Source organism: Urocampus carinirostris, chromosome 2 (genome assembly GCF_059441175.1).
Source record: "Urocampus carinirostris isolate Australia breed hairy pipefish chromosome 2, RoL_Ucar_1.0, whole genome shotgun sequence".
In the NCBI taxonomy this organism is placed as follows: Eukaryota; Metazoa; Chordata; class Actinopteri; order Syngnathiformes; family Syngnathidae; genus Urocampus; species Urocampus carinirostris.
Genome location: NC_142350.1, coordinates 9,071,055 through 9,088,445, shown reverse-complemented (window position 1 = coordinate 9,088,445; position 17,391 = coordinate 9,071,055). Strand labels below are relative to the sequence as shown.

Below are 17,391 nucleotides of genomic sequence, written 5' to 3'. Positions count from 1 at the left end.
TTACACACAGCACTACGTTTAAAAATCAAATAAATATTCGATGAAATAATCCCTACAGTATATTCAAACCATGTTCTCAATTTTGATAGGAGGCGACAGAAAACGTTAATGAGCGGCGAAGAAGAGCGTCAATTTTTTTTTTCAAAATAGTGCTCCTCGAAGTAGTTGTGTTTTTGTGTCAAGATGTCGCAAAATACGCCCGACAAAGACGACCAGGCCCTGGGTAGCAAAAAGGGCCTTTCCCTTCCGATTTCCCGAGTTCGCTTAATAATGAAGAGTTCCCCCGACGTGTCCAATATTAACCAGGAAGCCCTTTTCCTCACGACCAAGGCAACGGTAAATAAAAGCTAATGCTAGTTTATCGGCTAATCTAAAAAGTCAGTTTTCGACGTCTTTCATGAATTTGTCCAGACATAAAAACATAAATCATATCTATTGAAGTGCTAACTCGCGGGGAAATAGTAAAAATATATCTAAACTTTGAACAACAGTAATGTACATTGTTGTTCTGCCATTAATCATGTATCGTTGTCACTTATAAATAAATTAACAATCAAGTAATACAATTATAGAATGCACTGTAATTACTTTATTTTCTAATATTCTTCCTACAGGAGTTGTTTGTTCAACATCTGGCACTGTCATCTTTCAACAATGGTCCTGGGAAGAAAAGAAACAGTCTTTCCTACAGTGATCTGGCAAACGCCGCTGAGGATATGGAAACATTCCAATTTCTAACAGGTGAAACCTATCTATTACGATTCGGCATTACATTAGACTCCCGGGATATGATATGAATGAGTTAAATTGTGTGTGTGTGTGAGAGAGAATGGGTAAGTGTGAAGCACATTGTAAAGCGCTTTCGGAGGTCTTCATTTAATTGAAAAGCGCTATATAAATGCAGACCATTTACCATTTAAATTGTCGTATGGGGGATGGAAACCTATGGTAATGCCTTCAGAACGCTCTATATCCCAGACAAAAACATTAAAATAACAAAATTGTGTATGTTAAGTACTACTTGTATATAATATATACGTAGAAAATAAACACCATTGTAAATAAATATGCATGTAATGGAAAAATTACATTTTATTTACCTTTGGAGTGTGAAGCACATTGTAAAGCACATTGGAAGGTGTTTAATGACTTAAAGCGCTATATACTGTAAATACATACTGTTTTCCATTTACGTGACCTGTGCTGGTCTAATAGAGTAGAAGGGGTGTGCAGGGGTGAGAGACGTAAAATAAAAAATGCAACTGATTTTAAACCTTCAAATGTAAAGATTCTCATTCCATTCGAATATCATCTTGCTTTAATCGCCTTCCTAATTTTAGTAATAGTCCAAATTCTCATGTGGTTGCGGCCATGCGACCTTGCGAGGGTAGTGATTTGTGTCGTCTTCGCATTTCTTGATCATTGCAAGCTTTGTTTCCATGGTTCTCATGTTTGTTTCTTCCTTTAACATATCTGCAAGCCTTGGACCCATATTGAATACATTCAGTATAATTGAAAACATTATCATGTTAGGGTTTCTTTACAACGCACACACGATTCTGGACCGAATGAAGAGAAAGGCATTGTGGGAGGGAGTTCAGACAAACTAATATCTGCATTTTTATAATAATAATAATAATAATAATAATAATTTCCTTGTATTGTCATTCTGTGTAACAATGTACACAGAACGAAATGTCGATTGCACCTGACCCGTTGTAGCGAGCCGATGCAGCCGCAGCCAACAGAGGGCGCCGCCGACCACTTTTTAAGTCTTAGGAATGACTCGGCCGGGGCGCGAACCACCGACCTCCCAGTCTCAAAGCGGGCGCCTTACCATCTTTATGATGCTGTGACGCAGACCAGCATTTTATATGTCGTCAACTAATAGTAGACTGGCATCTGGCAGACATGACTCATCGCCCGCAAGAACACCGCCAAGATTGAATTTTATGTTTTTGGACACGCAAAATAATTAATTGTTAATGTAGTATAGTCGTGAAAATGCTTTTAGAGAGATTTTAAATTGTTTATCTTACAACCAATGTTGGGCTCACGACAATCATTGTTTATGTGTTCACAATCATAATGACTCAAAAACAATATTTGGTTCCCCCCTCCACAGATATCCTCCCGAAAAAGATCCTGGCCGCTGACTACCTCAAGTCTTTGGAGGAGATGCAAGAAGAGGAAGGGGCAGATGACTTGTGAAACGAAATGGCAATCGTGTCTGAGACTCGTGGGATTGTTGAACATGGGAGTCATATTTTCCCTTCAACCTGCAAAGTGTGATCCTGTGTCACCCTGATATGCATATGAGGTGATTCTGACAAGGAGTTAGAAATATCCACAACTCTCTGAAAGGATTTAAAACTTATGCAGGGTTCATTAGGTCTAGGGAATCAGAGAGGGTGCATTGCCTTGACTTGTTACGGCATTTAGAACTCTGTGTCCTTTTTTAAAATTTGTCGTATTGTGGGAGTTTGAATACTTGAAATGTGTTGTGTGTTTGTAAGGTGCATGTATGTTGTTGCTGATAAACCCAGAGTCATTTCACTCAATCTTTTGCCAATTTAATTTCCACTAGACTCTTTGCACCTCACGATTCAATCTGATGTTTAATAGCAAATCATTAGGTTACAGCTCAGTGATTCTGTGATGAGACAAGCTTACGACCAAAACTGCAAAAAATAATGGCACTGTTCCAACTATTTTCCTTTTGGTCACTGGCGGATGAGCTGCTGGAGTTTGAGTTGCATATGGAGGAGGTTCTCCTCCAGGGTGGACAAGCTCCGCTCCAGAGAGGATGCTATGTGCTCACGGGCGGAAGTCCATTCTTTTGCGTGGACCAGATGCTGCTTCACACTACGGATGGCATGGAGCATCAGTCGCAGGAAACACAAGAGATGGAATAGCATAATAGTAGAAGCAGTCGTGATCCAGTAATATAAATCAAGTTGATATTGATAAACGCCACTAGATGTCATTGTTGTGTCCTGATACCGCTCTGGAGTTTAAATTTTACTTCCGTTGAAACTTTTATACTCGCTGACACCATCTTCTGGCTTGTAACATTCTTGCAGCCTCTGTCAAACTTCTTACGTTGTGCGTGCAAATACATGCATTTCTTAGAGGCGCTCGACTAAACTCTTATTTTTTAAATGTTTTTGGGGGTTTAGTTGGCGTTTGGACTGTACTGAAACGGGCCAGAACAGTTTTGCTAATATTAAGATGGTGGGAAAAATATAAGGGCTTTTGAACCAAATTTGGCATTGTTAACGCATGCATAAGACAGAATATTCTGTTTTCAACATTTTTAGGACACTTCGAACGATGCACCCTACCGTTAATGGCACGTGAAAGCAAAACCTAGGATACATAAAGAAATGCCGTTCGGTATCCATTATTTTTGATTTTCGGTCACATGTGTGTGCAAAGTTAGACACAAGGTGGTGCTAAAGCTCCTGTCCTAACCAGTTCAATTTTTTACTTTGCTGTCAATGGTAACTGCGTGTTTTCCCCTACATTCCGCCGCAAGGCCTGCAAATTCCACAGTATGGGATAATTATTCGCAGAATAATTCAAAAAGTACGTTATTTCCTAAACTGAGAAGGTTTTGAATCACCTGATGAGGGCTCCTGTTTCCTTGCCATCTTTCCTCTTCTCCTCCTGGGAGACAAAGATCTTCTCCATGTTGTCCAGAACCTCAGCCACACTGCGGTGGTCTGAGACCACCCCCTGCACCTCCTCCCTTGCCTGTCTCTGAAAAGGAAACCCCCGTTCGTCCACACCAGAGGAGGAGGTCACGGCCTCCAGGGCGGCCAAGTTCTCCAACGCCAGTTGACGAGAATGGGCCAGATCCTCCGGCTTGGCTATGTTCTCCCAGCAGACTGATGGCGACTGCGGTAACCAGAAGCTCTGTGAGCAGTTCACTGACCTCTGCGTCGTTGTCATAGTCGGACCGTCGGTCAGGATGCGGTACACAGGGGAGAAACCCGACCCCCACATTTCATCCATCCAGTCTTCATCTACAGACGCGTCTTTAAGTGGGGCACACGTGCAGAAGCACAGAAAGAAGAAAGTCCAACGCCACACAGAGCAACACATTTCAGATCTTGCAGTTTGCCTCACAGAAAGAGCTCCAGCTGAAGTCATCGGAAAAAATGAGAGCAGGAGTGCTTTGCGCGCTCACCATTTACTGGCCAGCAACACCCCAAAAAGTTTAATCAACAGCAGACAGCACAGGGAAACTCCAAAAAGACCAGGATGTTTTCTGGATGAATTCTTTTACAAGGCAATCTTACAAGGTATTAAAATACACCAGGCCTTTTTTCCAAGGACTTTTAAATCTTGTTTTGAAACAGAGCAAAAGCTGTTTTCGTGTGCATGTGTGTGTTTGTCTGTTTGTGTGTGGGTGTGTTTGTTTGTGTGTGTGCGAGCGTGCGTGCGTGTGCACCTCCTGTGTTTGTGTAGCCTGACACAAGCACCTTGTAATGGGAAGCAAGCAAAACACAATTTGGGCACAGTCTTTCAAATTATGCAAGAATACACAAACTGGACGCGTAATAAGAGACAACCAGGAGTCTGCTTTTATATTAAAAAAAACATGCACACTTGCGTGTGCGTTTGAATAGTTGTGAAACCCATAGGCGAGGATAAAATTACAATATCTTTTTTTTTATATCATTTGCTCCAAGGGATGAAAAATGGTTTGTTTATTTTTTCTTTGATGCAAAGTAGAAAAAAACTTAATAAAATAAAATGCAACATATAAAATAAACACACAGTTTTTCTTCAGTACACCAAAGTGAATTGATTAAAACTAGTAAAAAAAAAGGTTTGAAATTGACTAATGTGAGTACAGTACCTGGACCTCTTCTCAGAATCATAATACAAATATATAATTGAATAAATCAAAAAACTAACTAAAAATGGTACTTGTAGGGCTTTTAAAAATAATAATTTATAAACAGATTTACTGCATGGTAGTTAAAAGTTTCTTTCTCAGGGAAATCACCACCCTAAACAAGCACACAATACTTTGAAAAAAATGCATCTCGCTTAGGTCTACAAAGATGTACTTTAATATTTTTCTCTACTCCTATTTTGGAAACATTTGCTGTTAATATCATAGCAGCATTTTCCATTGCACTATTGTTCTGATGCACCGACAATTTTAACCCTTCTAGTACTACCTTGTAAATATATGCCCATCATGACTTTTTTTAAATCTTTTTTTTCAAAGTAACACTGTGTAATATTTGACCAGTAGGTGTGTTACAAATTTTGAGTGCTTCAAAGCACAAAGCGTAATACAAACTATGGAGACTCAAATTGACCAAACCACACATTTTTTCCTTTAGATTTTTTTGCCCAGGGTTTCCCAAAAAATTTTGGGATACCCTTAGCAACAACATGGCGCACAATGATGTCAGGTCCCTCTGGGTGAGGCTTATGTTATGTCAAATGAATCCAAATTTCTTGACCAACATGTTAAAAAAAGCATATTATTCAAATCAATGTTTTTCCCCCAATCAATCCAATTTTATTTGTAAAGCACTTTTCAGCCAATGAATTGCCACTCGAAGTTTTGTATAAAAACTTTGTATCAACACTGTGAAGTAAAAATAAAATAAAAAAAATCTCACGCACACACATAAAAACAAAATTATAAAACAATTTAAATAGTAAAATAAATACACTTGTGGCAAGGCACATACTAACCATGTGAGAATTTACGATTAGGAGGCGCTAAATAATACACAATGTCCCTTTAGGTCTTTTACTACATGTTTATCCTGGACCTGGAGTGTCACGTCTTATTTCGTTGTAAACAATGTTCACTATGTTGTGATTAAAGACAATGAACACTATTCTAATTCTAAGGCGCATTATAATGAAGTATACTTCGGTATTATACTCTAAACATATTGACAAAAAAAGAGGTAAAAATCACTTTGGAAACCGTTTAGGAACTACATCTCTGAACCATTCATTTGATCATACAAAGATCCGTCTAAAAAGTGCCTCCTATATAAAACTCCAGCCTAAAAATACAAGTAAGAGTGTAACCAAATGGATGAAATTATATATCAAGGAAAATACTAAATATAGAGAATAGTTATAAACTTGTATACACTTTAGAAACATACATTTAAGATGAAATTGGCATAAGTTACAATTCCAATTGCAGCCTGCTCATCCTGGAAGGGGGATTACCTGATGTGCAGTCCCTTCTCAAGGTTTCTTCATTTTCCTCATGCTGAGGTTTTTAATTTTTTCCTTGCCCTCATGTAGATCGGATGCTGTAATAATAGTCTGTAGTTTGCAATAGTCTGTGATCTGGTCAGCCCTTTGAGACTCCTATTGATTAAGGGCTACTGTATACAAATAAATATGACTTGACAAATAAAAACTTGCATTGAACTATTTGCGCTTTAGTGACATCTAACGGTAGCGCGTCTGTGAAGCGCAGTTTGCGCATGCGCCACCTTTTCGCCCCTCCCCCTGTCAGACAGGCACTGGGCACTTGTGACGTCACCAACACCCGCCGCCGCTGCTACTGAGCTGCTGTCGGCAGGAGTCAGGACCTCGGTAGAAAACCCGCCAGCTAGCCGTCGCCTCACCGGCACCCGGGCTCGCCTCCTCCACCCTGTACCCACCATGGCGTCTGACGGAACAGACGAGCGCTCCCCTCTACTGTCCACCCCAAACTCGGAGAACGTCACCCCCAACGCGCCGCCCTACTTGCACGATGCCAGCCCCCGAGGTAAAAAAAAATACAAATGTGCGGACGTGTGGAATTGAGAAACGCCGAGGGCGGCTGTGAGAGGAGCTTGTTTTCGCGGGGGGGTTCTGTGAGAATTGGAGCAGTGGGTCACGGACCGCAGCCCCCCCAAGAAATGCTACATCACTACTCATGCTAGGCCTGACCACACGATGTGTTGCTTGCACTATTATTTAATAACGTCATCGGAATACCTTTATCGTCATGATACCATTTTTTGTTGCAACGTTTCTATCCTTAAAGGGACAGTGTGTAATATATAGTGACTCCCTGGTGTTAACAAAAACTTTCACTCAGTAAAACAAAACATTGATTTGAATACTAGTCAAAAATACATGTTCTATTTTACCAATGTTAAATAAAAAAATGAATAGGTTAGGAAATGTGTATTCCTTTTCATAGTAGAATTCCTTCCTTATGTTTGTTGTCTTGTTGCTTCATGTGGCACTTGTTTTCGTTTGCATTAAACAACAGTGCCATATATCGGTCAAATCTTACACACTGGGGATTTAAGAACATCAATAAACATTCTGATTATCACTACATTCATGGAACATCAAATAAACTGCACCCCCGAGTTTTCTTTTATTTTTTTTGTCGGCCATTTGGGCGGCAGTAGCTCAGGAGGTAGAGTGCTCGTCTTGGGATCAAGGGATCCTAGTTCGAATCCCGGCTCGTCCGTGTTACATGTCGAAGTGTCCTTGGAAAAGACACTGAGCCCCTAATACCCCCAATAAGCAGGTTAGCGCATTACATGGCTGCAAGGCCGCTATTGGGAAATGTGGAGCACATTGTAAAGCGCTTTGGGAAGTCATTGACTTGAAAAGCGCTATATAAATGCAGATCATTTCATTTCATCATTTCATTTGCCATTTTGACACTTGCCGTCGAGTGAAGATGACATCACAGTTGCTCAGGACCAATTATGTACCTGCTTTAGAAAGCATGTGACCAGGAATAATGCTTACCAGTACCCTATGCAGCTTTTTCATCGGTTTCGGTTGAAAGAAACCAGCGAAATGCATTCATGCATGCCAACCTTTTGACATTTAAGGGACAGTGTACCCTCATAGTGGTACAAAAAATTCATTCAGTTAAAAAACAAAAAAAACAAAAACAAAGATTTAAATACCCGGCAAAAATACCTGAACTATCATACCAATGCTAATTTTTATTAAAAAAATTTATAATGCGTCGAGATTGTATTTTTTTTTACACAGTGTAATCCCTACCTAGAAGTCGCCACCATGTTTGTCTGGCGTCGTGCTGCTATGCCGTGCTCTTGTCACCGGTTTTTGTTTGCATTTGACAATACAGTACCATCTAGTTGTCAATTATTACACACCGGGGCTTTAAAAAGAGTTAGACTTTATCGCACTCTTATTTTTTTATGTATACTCAATCTGTCTACCCAACATTAACAAAAAATGCTTGTTAAAAACTTGAAGTGGCAATCTAATGTGATCATAGGAGGGGTTTATTCATGCACAGTCTCGCTTCAAAATAAAGCTGCCGTAGACAAAAGTAGTAGTCTCGCATCAAGATTTTGTGTCGTCTAAATTCGAAAAGGAAAAATTGGTAGGGGTTTTTAAGGAGAGAAAATTGTAGTCTAACGTGTAAAGCGGTCGTGTAGTTTTTGTCGTCTTACACAATATTAATAAGAACACGTTCAAGCTAGTTGGGGCTAACATAAGAGTTCATCATCGTCTTCCTTGTTACGATCTGTCTGTATGAGATTTTTTTGAAACATACATTCACTCATGCACCTGTAACTAGTTGGAAGTAAATCAAAAAGGTAATGCTCATTCTTTCTTCCCCCCAAGTCATGTTAATTGTCAAAAAGGGTTCCATTTATTTTGATTAAAAGGGGGTTATTTTTACACGGCAAATTGGGCGAGCGGTCACATGGTGTCATGAGGTGGGCAGGAATCAAGGCTTGTCTGACACAGTTATTGGAATGCGTTTGTTAAAAGTGAATTTTTTTGACGTGATTTTCATTTTGCACTAAATAGTGTGGCGTTTAAAACTTGTTGTACACCTTAGAATGACAATAAAGATCCTATTATACTCCTATTCTGTAATATTTTTTAAACATTTTTTTCTGTTCTATTGTATTTGATTCTGTTCTAGAATATTTTGATCCTACTTTATGATAATATATTCTGTAACAGTTGTGTGCTGTTCTGTTTTGATCAATTGTCAATCAATTTTATAACATTTTTATTTTACATTAATTTATTCTCTTAATAGTTCTATCTTACGCTGAGACATTCTATTGTAAACTCTAGTGTTTTTATTTTCTTGATTGTAATGGTAAATGGTCTGCATTTATATAGCGCTTTTCAAGTCAATGAAGACTTCCAAAAGCGCTTCACAATGTGCTTCCTACTTACCCATTCACACACACACACACACACACACACTCACACACCAATAGCGGCCGTGCAGCCATGCAAGGCACCAACCTGCTTATTGGAATGTGTTTTATTCTGTAACATTTCTATATTATTCTACTCTATTGTAATTTATTCTATAAATATATTTTTTTTATTCTGTTGTATTGTAATTTTATTGTATTTGATATTTTATTGTCTAGTAAACTGTTCTTTTGAAATCGATTCTATAATTCTATTGTACTCAATTATATCTATGACATGATTCGTATGATGTTTTATACAAATCTATTCTATAACATTTCAAGTCTATAATGTTCCTACTCTTTTCTAATGCAATCTACTCTAGTCTAAAATGTTTACTTTTTAATATCTTCTGTTCTTTTTTGTAATCTAAAACTATCTATGTTCTGGAACATTTAACTTTGAATTCATTCTGATGTAATCTATTCTCTAATGTTTACATTTGATTTTATTATGTTCTTATTATAGTTTAATCTGTTCTATATATTTGTATTCTATTCGACTTTATTCAATTGTAATGTATTATCTTATATTTATATACTCATACGGTATTTCCTTCCTATTGTAATATGTTAATCCATCCATCCATTATCTGCACCGCTTATCCTCAGTAGCTTCGCGTGGGTGCTGGAGCCCATCTCAGCCATCTTTGGGCAGTGGGCAGGGGACACCCTCAACTGGATGCCAGCCAATCGCAGGGCACACAGAGACAGACAATTGGCTCACTCATTCACACCTAGGGACAATTTGGACCGGCCAATCAACCTAACATGCATGTTTTCGGAATGTGGGAGGAAATCCGAGTGCCTGGAGGAAACCCAGGCAAGCATGGGGAGAACATACAAACTCCACACTGGAGGTTCGATCACATGACCTCAGAACTGTGCCGCACACGCGCTAACCACTGTGCCGCCGTACTGCCCTCTTTATTTCATCATTATTAACAAATCTGATTTGAGTAAATGTATGAGAATTTTTACACACTAAACCATTGTTTCCTTTTTCCTGGAAAGCGGAACTCCCTCCTCCATACACGGCAATCGCCAGCCCTGATGCGGGCGGCGTGCCTGTCATCAACTGCCGCGTGTGTCAGTCACTCATCCACCTGGACGGGAAGCTGCACCAGCACGTGGTCAAGTGCACGCTCTGCAACGAGGCCACCGTACGTCCACCGCCTAATCCATCGCGCCGAGCCGCCTCTACCAATCCCCTCTTTTTTGTTGCAGCCTATCAAAAACCCACCCACCGGAAAAAAGTACGTCAGGTGCCCTTGCAACTGCCTGCTCATCTGCAAAGACACCTCTAGGAGGATAGGATGCCCGCGACCCAACTGGTAAGTGCTACTTAATAACAGAAGGGTTCGTGCAGGTGCTTGACATCTCTGAAAATGTAAACATTTTTATGTTGTGTTTTTAAGGTTTGAAAAGTGCTTGAATTTTGGGTGTAGTGCTTGTAAATGCTTAAAATGGTTGCCATGTTACACAACAAGTCTGCTTAACAATGATGCCGACACTGCCCTCCAGTGGCTTTGTTTTGCCATTGCATTTCTTCTTCCGTCGCAATAAACGACAGTGGGCATCAGTTCGTATGGCATTGTCTTTTATGGCGTTTTTATCCCGTATGGGTGTGCGCCTAAGGGGTCAGGTGTATATTACACCTAAACAAGGCACTATAAAATGTTTATTAGTGTAATGGTTACGAATCAATTATGGACATTTTTTTTATCGGCCATGCAAAAAATTATAGTTGTGTTTCCCAGGGACTTCCTGCAACTGAAAAATGTTACCTTCATATTACTGTAATTTTACACATCACCTACAGTATGTCTCAAAACGTACAGTAGTGTTCAGATTCATCGATATATTTGAGATTTACTCAAGATAAAAAAAATCATTTGTCTTGATAATTGCACACGCAAGATTTAGACAATGTTAGTTTTCAGCGTGGGAAAAGACAGACGTCAATGCTAGTTTTAGGTGAAGAGGAAGACCACGCACATGTAAATCTTTTAATGGTACTGGGACATTGAAAGAATTACCTTAAAAGTCTTTAAAAAGTGCTTAAATTTGCCCATGAAAATAGTGTTCAAACCCTGCAATAATGTCAATTTATTGACACCTTTCAAAACCGAATCAATTTTTCCTGTCAATAAACAGCAGACGCATCATCAACTTGAGCCCGGTGATGGTGATCCCCGAGGAGCAGCCCACCCAACCGGCGCTCCCCGTGCAGCCCGAGGGAATGCGGGTGGTCTGCGGCCACTGCGGAAATACGTTCCTGGTAACAAACTTTCCATGCATGATGAACATTTCAAAACAAAAACGTTTATAAGATAAACATGGCAATTTTCGAACATAAACATTGTGCTTCACAAATCAATCCTATGAGCAAAATGTAACATAGATTATTTATGTAGTAATCTTTAGACCTAACACTAGAGGGCAGCATAAATAATCTTACAGTACACCCCCAGGATACGGCATCCCCGCCTTAAGTTAAACTTTACGGTGTGGGATAAGATGTTGCAGTTCCCGGCCCCTCTTTACAGTATTTTCCCCACTGCACCATATCAACCATAAATTATTTTCACGTATTTAAAAACTTATTAGCATATTACAACGTCTCTAAGATGCCTGTTTGCAATTGGTCATTGTCCTATCAGAATCTGGTCTGTTATTGATTTATTGCATGACATCAAGAACATACAGAAAGGTTTTATGGGTAAACTATCTCCTGCAATGTTTTTCTTTCTCTTCATTCAGTTTTAAATTTGGTGTGTTTTAAATTCACGAGTCAGTGAAACAATAAATGATAAAATGGTCTGCATTTATATAGCGCTTTTCAAGTCAATGAAGACTTCCCAAAGTGCTTCACACTTACCCATTCACACACACTCACACACACTCATACACCAATAGCGGCCGTGCAGCCATCCAAGGCGCCAACCTGCTTATTGGGGTCATTAGGGATTCAGTGTCTTGCCCAAGAACACTTCGACATATAACACAGAGGAGCCGGGAATCGAACCTGCGATCTCTTGATCCCAAGACGAAGCGCTCTACCTCCTGAGCTAATACTGTATTTTTTTGTATTTCATCAATTCACTATGGGTCCTAAGGCTTAAAGCGATGCTTAAGGGAGAAGAAGAACATGATAACCATGTAAACAACCGCATGCTGGTTATCAATAATTATGAAAGAGTCACACGAATCGTTACCCTTGCTAATTTGCAAGGCCATAATCAATTGACAACCAGGACTATTACCAAAAATAAGGACACAAATAAAGCAAGGAAATCTTCAAAGGTTTACAATCAGTTTCCTTTCCAATCCGCCCTTGCTGTCTCTTCCCCCTATTTGCATCCAACCGCTACTCCACAAGACATCCTCAATTCATGTACGCGAATGGTAAATAACATTTCATTTTTACTTTACACGTATATTTGTATTGTTATATAATCAAACACGTATAAAACACATAACACGTCCAAATTATTTTATATTTTGTATATTTTAATGCTTTCATCCAGGGTACCAGGGGTTCAGAACGCATTCGCTAACTTCTATAGGTTTCCATCCCTGCTTTACAGTCATATAAATTTGCAATCCCCCCTCAGAACAGATTAATGACGTATCCCGGGGTCTATTGTGATTGTTCAGGGTATGTACGGTTGATTGAAATATTTGAAAATGCTTGAATTTTGATGTTGTGTTTCCAAGGTTGGAATAAAGTTTTCAATTTTGTGTGACGTTTCTGTGCCTGTAAATGCTTGAAGTTTTTGCCTTGATTCTCTGCAGTCCGACTCTATAGACCACAAATTAAATGAAAAAAATAAAAATAAAACCGCCAGTCACAGGGCACACAGGGACAGACAACTCACTCGACCAAAATAAAAAATTGATACCACATTGACACTAATCACATCAGATTTCTTCAATGAATGGTACAGGAGAATTTGGAAAATTGGCTTTGTAAGTCCTTAGAAATGTTACAATTTGGCCACGAAAAGGGTGTATGAATCCCAGTTGATGTTTTCATCCAAAACAATCTCATTAGGGATGATCGAGTGTCGAGGTGTAATATACATTTTAAAGTCATCAAAAAAATAATCATATCGACAAATAACTGCTTCAACGTCTTGTGTTCAATTTCAGTGGATGGAGGTGCGCTTCAATACATTAGCCAAGTGTCCCCACTGCAAAAAAATGTGAGTACACGTTAAACTTCACACACACAAACTCTCAGAGCGTTTGGGGCGTGGTATCAGGTGATTCTGGTGACCTCCCTACCCTGATAACCCCTTGAGCGCCATCACATGGTAGGCATGTGATGAAAGTCAAGCTGGATCATGTGACTGACCCGGAGAAGGAGCACCGTGGCCAAGGCAGTGCCACGTTTGACCCGCCTCGGCATTGCATTGATTTTTTTTCCCTTTTTTTTTTTTCCTCCTATTTTTTCTTGGCAGCTCGTCAGTGGGCAGCGCACTGCCTAGGAGGCGCTGTTGTGCTTACATCACCGTTGGGATGATATGCATCTTTGTCGGCGTGGGGTTAACGGTAAGGTTGTGATGTCTTTCAGATTATTCATCAGTAGTACATTAAAGGAACTTTGTGTATTATTTTGTGACTCCTAGGAGTTTTTATCAAGTAGTAAAATAAAAATTTGCAAAAAATATTCAGTGAAATGTGGGTAAATGACGGGAGTAGCTATAACTCCCTTTGAACGCCAAAAACAGACAAGATTCCTCCATCCCTATGCAGTCAGATCGCATTCTTTCCCGAATCAGCGGGGAAATGCCCATTACAGAAAAGTAATACAAGGGGCCGCGATTAAGACACCGGTTTACAGACTGTCCGCAATATGCAGGAGTGTGACAAAAACATTCTCAAAATAAAACTCAATATACTTGACTAAAATTCAGAAGCCTGTATAATCATAACTGCCTGTACAGTTGCTGTGCCACACAAATGATCTTATGCTTTCCCATCTCTTGCACACTTGGTAATATATATATATAATATAATAATATATATTGCTACTACTACATAAAAATCGTGGCACAATGTGTTATTTTTCTGTACTAGAACTTTCCTCACTGATTCTTTCAAAATGCAAGGAATGGACATGAATGTATTGATTTTAATGGCTGTTTAACCCTGCGGCTTAAAATCTGGTCCAGCTTGTACAAAATCAAAGTTGAGGTTCTTCCTTAAATTTGCGCTTGCAGCTTTTATTATGATGGACTCTGCATTATGGAATTTGCTGTACTCAAGAGTTGATCGTAAAATCATTGAAAAAAGTGGTATTGATTATTCCTTTTTATGTTTTTCGTCATTCCTTATATTTCTGCACGCTGGTTACCATCAGGTGGGCTCTCGGGACTTTGCCCGTCGCTACAACGCCACCTATGTGTCGTGGGCGGTGGCCTACCTGGTAGGTGTCATCTGCCTGGTGCGGGCATGCTATTGGGGCGCCATCAAGGTCAGCTACCCAGAAAACAGCTTCGCTTAGGAGGCCTCGCACCCGTTTTTTTGTCTTCAACCCATGACACCAAACACCCGAACTAGCCCACCCAGTTGGTGATGTTGGTGAGCTGTGGGGGTAATGTTTCATCCATTGCACTACAATATTTTTTCCTTTTTTTTGCTTTTATTATTCCCCTTTTGTAGTATTTTTTGCTGCTACTTAGCGACCAGCGAACAGAAGCTGCGCGACCATGTATTGTAATGTGGGGGTGTCCGAACAATTCATCGTGAATGGATGCATAAGCATGCATCAACAGCTACTTTGTGATTGGGTATTGAGTGTGTCATAAGCCACACCCACTTTTGTTGACTTTTGACCTGAAAGCTGCATTTCTTCCTGATTTGCGAGGGCGCAAAAAAAAAAAAAAAAGATGCGTTTGCCATGTAGACGTGCCCCAAGCATGCATGCAACTAGCATAATTTTATTTTTCGGCAAAACTAGTGTTTTCTTTAAAGAAAAACTTGCGTGGTCTTCCTCTTCCTCTAGCATCGACGTCTTTTGTCTTCTCCCATGCTGAAAACTAGTATGGTCTTGTTTTTCAGCAAAAATTTGCTTCGTTTTCAACTTTGGCAAAAACTAGTATCGTCATCTTTTGGTGTCGTTTTTGATAGCAAAAGCTAGCGTTGTCTCGAAAGGTAGCATTTTTTTCCAAAACTAATATAGCAGTCATCTGCTACTTCAACAAAAATGGTTTTCTTTGCTGAAAACTAGCATCATCTTTGCCAAAAACTAGCGTATTCTTTATCAAAAACTAACATTAGCATTTGCCGGCTAAGGCATCATTGTTGTCTTCATAGCTACGCCATTGCATTATCTTCTTCCATACAGAAAACTAGGATTGTAAAAAAAAAATTATCACAAAAATAGCATTTTCGGCTTTGTAGCAATAACTATTATAGTCTTTGATGGCAAAAGCTGATGATAGTTCATGACAAAGAATAAGCTAGTTTTAAGCAAAGATGATGCTAGTTTTCAACAAAGAAGAAAACAATGCAATTTTTTGGGTGAAGTCGCAGATGACTGCTCTATTAGTTTTGAAAAAAAAAAGCATTAGTATTGAGTATTCTTCACTCAAAACTAGCACCATCTTATTCAACTTTCAAAAAGTTGCATCGTGGTCTTTTGCATCAAAATCAACCCTAAAGGTAGTATTTTGTTCTAAGCTGAAAACTAGCATCTTAGACTCTAGAAGCATGCTTGGTGTGAAAAGCTAGCGTCATCTTCAAGGTTAAAAACCAGTGTTGTGTTCAACTGCGCCAACAGCTAGCTTCGTCTTATTCTGTGGCAAAAGCTCGGGTCACCTCAAAAGGTAAATTTGTTTTCTTGAAAAACAAAAACTAGCGTTGGTGTCTTTTATGATAAAAACTAGCATAGACTTGGTTTATGGATTTCGATGCCAAAGGCTATTGTTGTTTTAAAAGCTAGCATTGTTTTGTTCTATGTTAAGAGCTAGTATTGGCTCGAAAGCTAGTATTTGCTTCTTCTGCGCTGAAAACTAGCGTCATCTTTGACACTGGAAATTTGCGTGATCTCCTAAATATATCATCATCTAAGTTAAAAACAACATTTTTCTTCAACAGTCTTCTTCTATGGCAAAATCTTTTTTCTTATAATCACAGTTGTAAGCACAAGAAAAGAATAGTGGTTTATGGTTCTGAACATATGCTAACCAGGAACTACTGTATTTTTTTGTATTTATTTTTATCTGAGATTATTTTGCGTCTAAAACACTGTATTGTATGGGTTATTGTAAAATGAAATTTAACAGAATAATTTAGCAATTTTCAGTCATCTTTGGGGCAGTATCCCCCTATGCTGGCATTAAAGCAAAAATACAAATTGTTCGTCATTTGTATGATTACTCGTTGACAACTTAAAGTTTGAACAATATTTGAGCAACGTCAGGATCACTGGTCTTGAGGTGAACATCTACGTCGAACAAAATGTATTCAAGGAAATTAATAAGCCATTTTGTCTGGCAAATTATATGTTGGGACACCCCTGCCAATGGTAACGACCCACTAAACTGTTCATACTTTTGCTTTGAAACTCCCATATGTGCCAACATTTGCCCTGCAGTATTAATAGAGCTCACCAAACATTTTAATTCTCATGATATTCAAAACGTATTTTATACATCTATAATTGTTTTTATAACCTCGCGATGTTTGCATGTCACCTAGTTTAAGTTGCACCCTCAATGCTTTTGACAAAGATTGTAACCCTGAATTAACCTTAGAATAATCATTAATTATTATTATTATTATTATTATAATTAATCTCAAGGTAGGCATCATGTGGCACTTCCAGCCCAGTAGGTGGCGTTTTACTTTTCAAATATGACATAGTGAGCAAAATTATTTGAAAGGATTCATCTTTGTACATAGTGGAAGGCAAAGGTTGGCTCGTTTTCAAAGTGATTATTTTTAAATAAAAGAGAAAAAAATGACTTTTGTTGTCAAATGGTGTGTTTTTTGTTGTTGTTATGGTTATTTCCAGTGTAATAATCATGAATAATAGTAAAATTTATATATATATATATATATATATATATATATATATATATCATCTCATTAGCAGGACCGCTTATCCTCAGTAGGGTCGCGGGGGTGCTGGAGCACATCCCAGCAATCATCGGGCAGTGGACACCATGAAATGGTT

General features: G+C 39.0%; 3 protein-coding genes across 3 annotated transcripts; 2 read left to right on the top strand and 1 right to left on the bottom strand.

The window, feature by feature from the left end:
• The first annotated feature begins 61 nt into the window (after positions 1 to 61).
• On the top strand, positions 62 to 2,561 carry chrac1 (chromatin accessibility complex subunit 1). The gene is made up of 3 exons (XM_088328774.1): positions 62 to 336; positions 615 to 741; positions 2,126 to 2,561. The coding sequence occupies exons 1-3, from the start codon at positions 184 to 186 to the stop codon at positions 2,209 to 2,211; spliced, it is 366 nt and encodes a 121-aa protein (XP_088184900.1). The 5' UTR covers positions 62 to 183; the 3' UTR covers positions 2,212 to 2,561.
• LOC148370946 (uncharacterized) lies at positions 1,593 to 4,379 on the bottom strand. The gene is made up of 2 exons (XM_088328772.1): positions 3,626 to 4,379; positions 1,593 to 2,865 (listed from the first exon to the last, which is right to left on the bottom strand). Exons 1-2 carry the CDS (start codon positions 4,153 to 4,155, stop codon positions 2,724 to 2,726), a joined length of 672 nt encoding a protein of 223 aa, XP_088184898.1. The 5' UTR covers positions 4,156 to 4,379; the 3' UTR covers positions 1,593 to 2,723.
• Positions 4,380 to 6,528: 2,149 nt separating this feature from the next.
• pip4p2 (phosphatidylinositol-4,5-bisphosphate 4-phosphatase 2) lies at positions 6,529 to 17,179 on the top strand. The gene is made up of 7 exons (XM_088328770.1): positions 6,529 to 6,769; positions 10,218 to 10,366; positions 10,431 to 10,537; positions 11,361 to 11,484; positions 13,359 to 13,411; positions 13,670 to 13,760; positions 14,572 to 17,179. The coding sequence occupies exons 1-7, from the start codon at positions 6,664 to 6,666 to the stop codon at positions 14,713 to 14,715; spliced, it is 774 nt and encodes a 257-aa protein (XP_088184896.1). The 5' UTR covers positions 6,529 to 6,663; the 3' UTR covers positions 14,716 to 17,179.
• The last annotated feature ends 212 nt before the right edge of the window (positions 17,180 to 17,391 follow it).